General features: G+C 44.7%; 1 protein-coding gene across 1 annotated transcript in view; it reads right to left on the bottom strand.

Moving 5' to 3' along the window:
* The window catches only part of LOC146197165 (T-box transcription factor TBX1-like), a 101,974-nt gene that overhangs the window by 48,329 nt on the left and 41,531 nt on the right, over window positions 1-12,114 (bottom strand). The window contains exon 2 of the mRNA XM_084598939.1: window positions 8,140-8,808. Coding sequence (XP_084455065.1) covers window positions 8,140-8,377 — 238 coding nt within the window. The 5' untranslated portion in view covers window positions 8,378-8,808. The remainder of the gene's footprint in view (window positions 1-8,139; window positions 8,809-12,114) is intronic.

Below are 12,114 nucleotides of genomic sequence, written 5' to 3' on the forward strand. Positions count from 1 at the left end.
AAGCGAGCAGCAAAACGCATGTGCGCGAGCAAGAAGGCGCAAGGGGAGCCGCTGATGGACAGTCATCAACACTGTCGCGTCGTAACCTTATAAAGGCGCAGCTAAAGTCTCCTCCGAATTTTATTAAGGCGAAATCCTTTAATGGCTCATGCTGTCGTTGACAAAACGTGTCCCGCTTTTGCGGCGTTCTGATTGGACGAGGCGGGATGACGTCATAGAGGTCTCGACAAATCACTAAAGCCCCACCACAGTATGCGCGAATGCGTGCCTCATATGGCCATATGTAAATCAATTATCACTTACTAATTAATAAATTACTAATTGATTATTATTAAGTAATTCGCTATTATCTAAATAGTTGTTAATTAATTGCTTAAAATTAATAATTCTTTACACACTTAATTATTAATTAATTAACAACTCATTAGTTCCGGTTGCGTAGCAGAATACGGCACTCAGACTTTCGCCTTTCACTACTTTAGTCGCTAAAGTCCCTCGTAAGTTTTTCACTTATTTAGTTGTTCCAATATTCACATTACAAGGAGTTATTGGAGGGGTGGGTTGGAATAAGGTAACAATTGGCCACAATAGAATGACGGCCTGTGGGGCGAGTTGGTTCATGACTTGAAAAACACTACGGCGCAAAGATGACGACACAAGAAACAAAAGGACACCACATGCGCACACTATACCAACTGTCTATTGGAAGAAAAAGGGACATAATTTAAACCCTCGACCACGCAATGTGTTCAAAGCTTAATCGCTCTCAACCCTGCCAGTATCAGGAATCAGCAATGACATGACTAAGCACTTAAAACAGTAATGATAAGCCCTTTGTTGCCTGCTCCGTCGGCGTGGTGTATGAAATCCCACTAACACGTGGAAGGGCCTACAAAGGCTAGATGGATCGTTGCATCAATGGCAGAGCACGGAAGCATGACAAATCGCTAGAGAAAGGAGAAGGATCGAATTTGACTCTCCACTGTATAGATTGCGGGTGTGAGCGCTTAGCAGTATCAGGATTATAGGCAGAAGTCGCGATATGTTGGCAAGAGAAATTCTTGAAGAATTTTTTTATTAAAAAGAAGGGGAGCATGTGCATCAGGGATAACTCTGTGGCTTCATCGGAAAAATGAAATTTCCTAACGTTTCTATGATCTGCTTCGCCACGCATTATTCATCTGACAACCTGTCTAGTGATTCTGTATTTTTTTACCTTGTTTTTCGTTTTGTTTTTACGTTTTAGTTTTTGACTGCTTTTGCTTCCAATAACTGACACTGCTTTTGCTACGAGTGACTAACTGCTATTGTTACGATCTTTTTATTGTTGTTAGTCACCTTTGTTGTTGTCTTTTTACCTTGTTTGTTTTGTTTTTACGTTTTAGGCCTTGACTGCTATTGCTTTGAAAACTTGACACTGCTTTTGCTACGATTGACTGACTACTATAGCTTAGTTTTGTTTCGTTTATATTTCGTTACCTTTAGTCATATGTGTTTAGTCATGCCATTTGCTGATTCCCGATAATGGCAGAGTTGAGAGCGATTAAGCTTTGCACACATGCGCAGTCGAGGGTTTAAATTTTGTCCCTTTTTCTTCCAATAAACACTTGGTAGTGCGCGCAAGTGGTGTCCTTTTCTTTCTCGTGTCGTCGTCTTTGCACCTAATAGTGATTTTCAAATTGGCCACAATTCTATATATGTGGCTATTATGATTGCTACCACGGCTCAGTGGCGTATACAGAGTGGTGCAGTACAAATGGTGGTACGCAAACATCATAAAGAATGCGTAAGAGAAAAATATGCATCTCGGCAACCATATCAAACGTTGGCTGCGCGGTAGTACAAGCCGTACTTGATTTGGTTGGAATAATGACTGCGGGAGTAAAAAATGTCAAAAGGATTATATTTAATGCAGGAGACTTCATCCAGCATATTTACTCATTTGATACTGGCCATCCAGTCAGGTATCGTAACAGAAAAGGCTTTTATGAAGTACAATGACACTCAAATATGATAAAAATAAATAATTCGAAGTTCGCTGTATAGCAGCCTGTAAACATATATTTATACACTATATAGTACATCACACATACACGTTGAGAACTAGACAGAGGACTATATCTGACTTCCACTGTTCATTTCATATACCAAATTTGAAGAATTTAGCTCGAATGAGCTGTGACGAATTAGGAACAGACCCTTTAAGCCTTGCACCAAATTTGCTCGACTGGTTACTGCGTGAGAAATGTGTGTTATAAAAGTTCAGGGCGGTGAATCGGTGGGATTGTACCAACTGTAAATAAAATTAACCTTCTTTTGGAACATACAGAGCGTGTATAAAATATACATCGCGTGCGGGAATCATACAATATTCGCATACTCTGAGGTCGGTTGGATAAGCGTGACGTAGGCAAATCGTTTAGTTTTAAGAGTCGACTGGGCAGAGGCTCTTTATTTTTCTTTCCTTTTCATGCCTCAACATAATATATGTCGCAAGGCTAGCTTCCGCATTGCTTACCTTTTTCACACGCACTATGCCGGTCACGTCGGAGCAAGTAACGATTTCTGTATATTGATGCTCAGTAACACTCCATATCGCGGTCGAACTTATATTTTTTTTCTGACAGGCATTTAAAGCACCTTTTCTGTAATTGATATCTGCCAGATATACACCGATGCTCAAATTTACAACGTTATACTGAGTTCAATTTGATCGTTAGCATTATTTACCTCTTAGTAAATCACGGAATGATCCACAAATAGTGCAGTTTGGACGTAAACTTCATTTGCTAAGCATTTATGAATAAAAATATAAGGAACGGATATAAAACAGTTCCTTGGGACGTATATGAAAAACTTGGACTGGATCTTAACGATGGCCATCAAGCTGCAAAAGCTGTCACCGATCGGAACTTGTGCCGAGTATGTGGGAAAGCTTGAAAAGCAGCTTTGCATGAGAGCCGATCGACTGCCTCTGGCTGATCGTAAGAGATCATATAGTACTAATTGGTGACTGGTTGTTATGATTGTGCACTGGATAGTGAATAATTTCCGCTATGTGTCAGATGGTGTGGATAATCCGCTACAGAAGCCATGTTAGTTTGGATGGATTGTGTGCTTAGTTTCTGCACATTTTGCAGCGAACTGCAAAATAATATTCGCATGAATCTCACAGGAGCTCACAAGTGAACTATAGATCGATCGTAATTTGTCACGATGGACATCAGGACTAATGGCGAGTGGACTTGTTTGGTGAGTCGTTTTAGTTCAGATGGCAGATGATGTGTCACCCGATTTATGAACTCGGATAATTTTAGCTGATTTCCATTGACAGAGACATAATACATGACTTCGTTACACTTCTCGACCTCTGCAACAGGTGGCGCTCAAATTCGTGTCGCAGCACCCTATGTCGTACATAACAAGAAAGTTTGGACACTTTATGGGGAAAACTTTTTGAAAGTAACTTTTTACATATTGTTTAACATCATGATAACAATAAAAATTATCTGCAGATCTTCCTTCTTGAGGCTTCTAGATTTCACTATAATTTTTTTTTTTAAAACTCGTGCCATTCACCTTGTATGGCAGTCTGACTTAACTGCTACGAGCGCAGGAGGCTTCATGGGCAAAATTTTGGTACACATATCAAGATTAGCCTTTCAAGCTCTCTCTGTTCAGGCCTATATATATACACCACAAACCACAGGTTTCTTTCAGGATGATCCCACCTGTCTGCATGGAGCTGCAGTGTCTAGTGATACGAATGAACCTGCTTATTGTATGGTGGCTCCAATGCCACCTTCTTCCGAAGATATATCTTCACTTCTTTCCCTTTCATCTTGAGTCATCCACGAGTACCCTCTCCGGGCACGTTCATCCAGAGAGCTTTATCTCCTGTAACCTTGATACTATGTTTGCAGTCTCAACCTTGCCCCCTTAATCATGGTCATTCTGAACTCGATAACTCCTGGTCGCGCCCAAAAAACTTTAATGCGAATGGCGGACTCCTTTAAAAAGTTACGCCTCCTGCCGGTATCGTTTAGTGAGTCTTATTTTCTCATGGGTGTTATGCAACTTGTAATACATGATCCATTTTGTTGCACTTTGCCCTCTGATCGCTAGTTATGCTAAGGGTAGGTGTGAGCTCTGACTAAATGTTTGACTAAATGTTAGCGCCTTTATTGTCGATAATAAAGACCATATTGGTACTTGCTGTCGGGTAAATTCTCGAATTTGTCGTCCTGCCACCGATCTCAGACAAGCGCATAATGAACTGATGTCTTTGCTAACAGTATTTGCAGACATTTCTGCTGATGCTTGCACGAACTTGTTTCTGACTGGTTGAAGGACATCATACAAAATGTTACCAGCTCGATATTACCAAGAGAGGAGACAGTCCAAGTTTCGCGTCGATTCCAGTCCAAGGCACTCGAAGAATTAGAAACACTAGAAACAGCTCGGATGCATATAGTGTTAAGTGCTGGCAGCTAAGGAACTCAGTTGGTTTTATACAAACGACGATGCAATATCTCATTCGTCAGTTAAGACGTGGACCTGCCTGCATTTATCACTGAGCAAGGTGATGGGAACGGTTATTTGCGTGACCTGTAGTGGCGCAGAGGAAGCAGAGTCCGGTCTGGTGGAGGAAGAGGAGAACTTATAAAGCTACAGGTGAATGTCACTGGCTGGAGAACTACTGAAGGAATTGAGGCGGAGATACTGACCGATAGGCGAGCCTACAACTGTTTGTACACGTCGTATCACGACCTTGAGTTAAGTGTAACAGGATGCTATAATATTAATTATTGAAAGGGCACCGTCGAAGGGATCAAATTTTTATACCTGTCTTATTTGAGCCATTTATATATTTTGGAATGTTTTTCTGGAAAAGAAAAAGAAGCATGGTTTTGAAAATTGTAGCTTAGGTGACAGCAAGCAATGAAAAGAAAACGCTAAACGGAACGTTTTGTGACAGGTATCAAATAGCTGAATGTGGATTGGGGGGGGGGGGGGGGGGGGAAGTCGAATTACGACATCCTGTAGCTGAAATGAATGGAAGGAAATAGTTGTCGTGCGGGATATTTAATGCGGATAATAGACGCCCGATCGCTTGCCATGGCAACAGAGTGGACACCGGAGTCAAGCGTAAGAGAAGAGAAACGTTACTGTGAAAGGAACGTTACCGAACGTATACACCACCGAGGAAAGAATAGCGCATACTGATATACCAGTATATGAGAGGCCTTTGTAAGGCAGTGTATACACGTTGCAGGAGGAGTCGCGCAATTTTGTCGCAGCAAGCGCTCAAGTGTTTGATGCAGGTGTGGCCTATAATGTACAACAGTTTCGAAGTGTAACGCGCAAGACTGGCTATTTGGTTTGCCTCTGTTTATAGAGCAGCGCACCAGAAAGAAAAAAAAAGGAAAACGTGCTGAAATGAGAACTAAATTATATTTTGCGCATTGCATTTTGTATATTACAGGACGCGCATTCACCTGAAAAAAATATTGAGCACGTGCTGCACGCGCAGCGCTTGCTGCGAAAGAATTCCAGGATATGCGAAAGTAAACCGCGATTAAGGTGACCGAATGGTCCATATCGTACCCCCTATGGGTGATTTGATCTTATAGTCGTTATTCTGACATGCTTCTGAATAAAATTTAGTTGTAAGTTGAACGGTTGTCCTCGTCCTTCAGTTCCATTTCTTTCTTGTGTGCTGCTTGCTAAATTTGAAGGGTAAGCAGTCCGACGAGTCTGCTCATATAAGCCTTGTATAGTGAAGCGTTTATAACGCCGTAGAAGTTTAAACTTCCGGCGGGATGCGGACGAATATGTTCTTCCCATGTTCACCAGATCTAAAAATTTTCGGCATCATTACTTTTTACAAAGGTTGTGCATGATCTGGCTGCTGATGGTTGTGAAAGACACTGGAAACACCAATCCAGACTCTGGAATATCCATTCGTCTAGTGTACGGACACTGCATCTGTACTCTTTAGGCGAGGGTTCTTATGCTTAATGCAATGCGGCCATACGCACTAGGATAAGGGTATATGGCGCTTGATTTTGCAGGCTGTCCCCAAGAAGGCTGGCGACATTAATTCAAAAGATGCCTGTACTGGCCAATACCGGATGAGCCCTGCTGATAATTTTTCTCAGTGCAGCTGCACTCAGGAAATAATAATAATTAATTAGTTCACTTGGGGAACTGTCCAAGCAAAAACTGTAAATATTTATTTGTGTTTTGCATGTATGAGACTAATGCGCGTTCTGCCAGACTCCAACTTTGTTATTACGATGTGTCTTCTTCATTCGCCCGATTTCACATGCCGCTCTGAGTGTCCGGTGCCTGATGTATGGAATTTAGTAGCGATATCATAATACTGTGAAACATATATATGATCGAAATCGTGCGATGTCACGCTTCTTTAACACCGTGAAAACGCTCGTTATTTTCGACGCGTTATGGTAGCCGTGCAAACAGATCAACAAACACGCCAAAACCTACAGCTGGCTAACTATATCTCAGCGTGCAGAAATTTGTTAATGCATGCGATTCCTTTGTTCTAACCAGGGCACATGATCATTGCTTTTTGGAAGGCAGTTACCCCCCTTCGCCACCGCAAACCAACAGCGCATTTTCCTCCTTTGTGCAGATTGATGATGATGATGATGATGATGATGATGATGATGATGAAATGCATTGAGTCACTCCCCATAATTCGCGGTTCATTTCTTCCTTCAAGGTGCGGTTGAGATGTCTCCGTGAAGAATCTCCCTGTACCTCTTCTTTTACTAAAAAGCAGAAATATGCGACTGGGAGATTCGCCTCAGCTGTACTAAAAGGAACACTGCTCTCCTTGAAAAAGACCTCACTGAAAAGAAGGGTTCTGGAAGGGGGAAACAAAATGTGCTTTTGACATATGGCAATCCATTCCCTAAAAATGGCAGTGTATTCCCTCTTTCTCGCTGCACAGGATAACTGAGGCAATCCTCTGTATCTGCTGACTATCACCACCTGATGGTCTCCTGCAGCTATACCGACTTCATTAAACTGAACCTCTTCGTACTGAGGCTACTTACGAGATAACTAGTCGCCTTAGAACTGCTTTTAAATGCCACAACGTATCGTGATAGTCAAAACGTGCTGTTTCCCGCTCGTGGAAGATACTCATTGTTTTTATGAGAAACCTCTACCCAGCGCCAGCGTCACTGTACGGATCGTACATTGACGCCTATACACTGCAGGTTTGCTTTTCAGAGTCAGATAGGTAATTTTAGCCTCATGCAAAATGACGCAGCGTATAGCTAGCTTTGGTAGGCCACTATAGTCTTCATACTCATGCAGTATAGAAAGAGCTACTGGTATATCCTTGAACTAGCCGCAAAAAGAATTCACATAAGGAAATACCGCGCCTAAAACGCCGTCGTACTATTTTCGCGCTAATGTGTCTCTCATACTACCCGGCAACGTCATTGTTGGCCATCTTGAGCACTCGAAAATTGCCTGTGCAGTGAAACCAGCAGTTGTATATCAACAAGATCTATACGTACAGCATTTATATCGCCGAAGGAAATGTAGAACATGGACTATCCTACAACCTCAGAGCCTTGATTCGTAGCAGGCACCTGTGCACACACGTCTGACTGTTCGTGCTCTTGCGTTGGAAACGTGCGCAGGTACGTGCAATGCGAACCGCTCTTGCGGAACCATTCACAGCACTTCCCGTGAGGCAACAGAGATTTTTGAAGCAAAATTTTCTTATCTTCCGTAAAACACTCTAGCCTCGTCACATGGCGCATTAAATATCAACAGTGATAAAAAAAAAAAAAAAATGTTGGACAGGCTACACGGCATTTTCGCAACCGTTGCATGTCCGCAGTTGACAAACTAAAGCAATCCGAAACTGCCGTCGTTCGCACGGCAATTAGCACCCGTTGCTCACTCCAAATCCACGCGCGCCGCCAGGAAGTGGTACTCATCTGTGCCGCAACGGCGACGACAGTCGGCCCTCTTCTCACAATCCCTCAGATTACTAACTCCACAAGCACGCGTGCATACATACATACAGCTCAAAAAGAGAGAGGCATCATCCGCCGGGGTCGAGGCGGGGGAGGTGCGAGGCACGCTGCTCACCTTCCATGTCTTTCACCGGCGTGCTGGCGACATAGCTGGGCGTGCTGGCCCAGTCGGTCGCCAGGCAGCAGTCACCGGCAGCGGCCGCGGCCGCCTGGTACGCGCCGCTTCCTCTGGCATCCCCGTCGGCCGCGGAAGAACCCGGCAGGTAAGCCTGGACCGGCGGCTCATTCGCCATCAGGGCCGCGATGCTGAACGTGCGCTGCGAGGATGACCGACCCGTGTCGACAAGTTCCATTGTCTGGCGCCTGCTCGCCGAGGTGTCGACAGGGGGGCCCCCTCACGGCCGCGCCTACGGGAACGCCTCCCTGGGAGTCCGACCGCGGGCTCTGGACTGGGGTGTCGGCGCCGCGGTGGCGCCCACGAAGGGCTACGCCCCCCCTCGGCTCTTGGGGTGCCACCCTCCGAGCTGGGAGAGTGGGGAGCAAACCCTCGGTCGACACGCTGGTGCTACGGTTCTTGCTGTTGCTGTTGTGCCCTTAGCGCAGTGCACCCTTCTCGGTCATCACTAGGACGGGGAGGATTGCGTGGCCCTGCGGCGGCTCGAGCGTTTGCGGTGCTTCGCCTTTCCACGGCGTGTAAGCCGGGACGGAGGAGGGGCTTGGCGCTCTGGATGCATGCCAGGGTCCCGCACCCCACCACTCTGCTCCCTCGAGGCTCGCTTCGGGGCTTGGGTGCGGAGAGAGTGAGTGCATTTTTTTTTTTTACTGTGGTACTTTGCATGTTTGGGCAGTTGGTAAGAGGCACGGGAGCATGCTGTGATCGTTCGATAGGTCTAGATAAAACATCATGCCGGTCTTAAGACCTGCTGTAACTCGTTCTTCCTGTGTTATTTAGACCACTGATGCCACCACTTTTGAGCCTTGTCTTATTTGCATCGCCTTCACCATGCACTGCAACTCATGATCCTTAACTAGCTTGCATACCTCGTGGAAAACGACATCAGGAAGATGATTATGTTGAACTACTGGAATGACGCTGGGTTTCCTTGACCTATTCCTTTTATTTTTACGCTGCAATGCACCAGGGCTCACATTCCTTAGAAAACCCAACCTCATCGTTGCGAGCGAAATATCACGAACATGGAGTAGCAGATAGTAGATTGGAGGGCTGTGTGGCGACTTGAGACCACTTCATATGTCCGAGATGCCAGGAGTTCCTTAATGAGTGAGAGAAGGGTACCGCCGAACCCTGAACCCTGGAATATCGAGCCTGACACACCATGTTGAGTAATCTTTCACGCACTGTGGCATATATCACGACTGAGTAGTAATTAGTATTTGTGAGATATTTGGCGCGCAAATTAGGTGGTTTGTGGTTTGTAGGAACGTCCCAAAGCAACTCAGGCTATGAGAGACGCCGTAGTGGAGGACTCCGGAAATTTCGACCACCTAGGGTTCTTTAACGTGCACTGACATCGCACAGCACACGGGCGCCTTTCTTTTCGCCTCCATCGAAAAGCAGCTGCCGAGGCCGGGATTCGATCCCGCACCCTGGGAGCAGTAGTCGAGCGCCGTAAACACTGCGCCACCACGGCGGGGCAAGCGCGCAAATTAAGTGATTAGCAAAGTGCATGCTGGTGAAGGGTGAGTGCCCCGAGGATCCGCAAGCAGAGCTAGACGAGAGCCATTCCTGCTATCGAGGCCGAGCAAAAGTGTGTGCCCCCCCCCCCCCCCCCCCCCCCCATTTGTTTGTTTATTATCGCAGTGCCTTACGACGACGCGGTACATTTGAAAGGAAACATGAACGGCTGGTAATATTATTGTTACTACTGCGATCTGTAGTCTGACAGAAAATGCGAAGGAACGCATTTCTCAAGAATTGGAATGATTTTCGCGCCCTTTGTCATTCCTCCTTTGCCAATATAAATTTCTGATATCCGAAGAATATGCTTTGGCACATCTCAAACATCAGATAACATGTGTGATCCGTTCAGATCCACATGAGAAGCTTACGTCTGTGAGCTAGCTATGGCCTGCATCACAAAGATAGTGCGCCTTTGTTTCCCGTCAGTGCAGCGTTAAAATAAAAAGAATAGGTCAAGGAAAAGCAGCATCATTCCAGTAGTTAAACATAATCATCTTCCTGTTGTCGTTTTCCACGAGGTATGCAAGCTAGTCAAGGATCATGAGTTGCAGTCCATGGTTGTACTTCAGAAAACATGGGTAACGAGCATCTGTTTCAGATTTAATCATTATGGACGCTGCTTTTCTCGTCATTTATGCTGCTGTGTAAGAACGATCCTTAATTGTTGCACTGTTCTGTTATCATTCAAGTACAGTGAGGTGCACGGTTTTAGTCGCTAAACGCGAAAGCAGCTATAGATCAGCATCTTGTGCTCTCTCAGTTCGAGAATCATTCGCAGCCGGTTGTCGAAGAAACGAAATATGTCGCGCACTTGTTTCTGTATGAGAGTTGATGTAAAGCGCCTTCTTTTCGCCGCTGTTTTAGTGATGGCCAATTCCAATTCTTCCCGCACTCGTCAGCGACAAAACAAGAGCTCCCAGATTAGGTACCGGTGATATATTGCATCCCACTTGCTTGACCAATGTATATGAGGTTTAACCGAACCGCCGCATCAATGGGTGTAAAATTACTGCATTCATTAACATACAATGTGACCTTTAGCTTACTTATGAACTGGCCATTCAATAATTCTTCTTCAACCTTGACGCTTCCTATACCCCTATTTCTTCTTTCGGGGATGGATGGATGGAACCTGATAGTCGACTGTAGCAGTCGTTATACGCTAGCTGGCTCGTCATTTTGCTCGCAGCAAGTTGAACACAAGGCCGCAGGTTCTATATCGACCGGAATTCCATCGAACTCGAGGCATTTCGCCGTTGCCTCGATGGAGGCATAATGCGTGGATATTAATGTGCTGAGCTTTCTATGCACGACAAATACCCAAGTTGCTGAAATTGATCGAGAGCCCTCCATAATTATGTAGCCTATAACAGCTCCCTCGGCTTTAGCACGCAAACGATCATTCATAATTACGTTCAATTTGTTTCATATATTTGATCTTTACTGGCCCGGAGACGTTATCTTAAAGCTGTCGGGGAGCAAGATCAGTACAAAACTCCGATACTAGTTGAATAATAAAAGAAAAGGTGCACAAACGAAAAACAGGGCGTGGCATGGAGCAAAAATTAAACAGTGAGAAGTAGCACGGGAAAATTTTATTTAGTGTAGGTGAAAAACAATGCGAAACAAGGAACATAAAAACAAGAATCATTTGCTGCTGACGTGCGATCATGCATGAGCGTTGTGGCGTATAGGTATGGTAATAGTCTTAACTGTTGCATGAAATTTGCTAAAAAGGGCGCCTGGGTTTACGTGGTATGAAAAGGAATGTATTTAGGTGGCTTAGACGCGGTAATAGGTTGCGTAATAGAAAATTTAAAAGAAGAAGGATTCGTTTAAGTGCAATGACGCCTGTTTCTCTTGAGTCCTGTGACAAGATAGAAGGGACCGGTTCTCAACGGCTTGTAGCTAATTTTCGAGACGATCTTGTGAGAGTTTTTAGGACTTTCGATCGTACGTAAATCTGATAAGCGAGTTGTTTGACATTAGGAGACGGCTGTCTGTAGGCTTCGCGGCGAATTGAAATTGTCATGAGCGCTTGAGACCTGAAAGAATAGACGGTTCACTGCGAGCAACCGATAATAGCGATGTGTGATCTAAGCTAAAATATTTGTGAGCAGACGGTGATATAATGGTAGTTAGACTGGCGTCACATCTCTTTTTAATAGAAGTGTGCGTACGAGTGAAAGACATTAATTGGCTTTTCTCGATGTAAGGTGGCACGTGCCATTTCTCACGCCGTGACATGTTTTTGTCGGTTCCATTTCGAGGGCAATAATGCTTTCATAGCCATATAGATGGCACAATAGCAGCGATAAATCCACGCCTTAAGCTACACCCGATTCTTTACGTTATAGTGGTGGAAGCGAAATTCCTACGCCCTGTCGG

Source organism: Amblyomma maculatum, chromosome 3 (assembly GCF_055883805.1).
Source record: "Amblyomma maculatum isolate TAMU_Amacu chromosome 3, ASM5588380v1, whole genome shotgun sequence".
NCBI classification, from domain to species: domain Eukaryota; kingdom Metazoa; phylum Arthropoda; class Arachnida; order Ixodida; family Ixodidae; genus Amblyomma; species Amblyomma maculatum.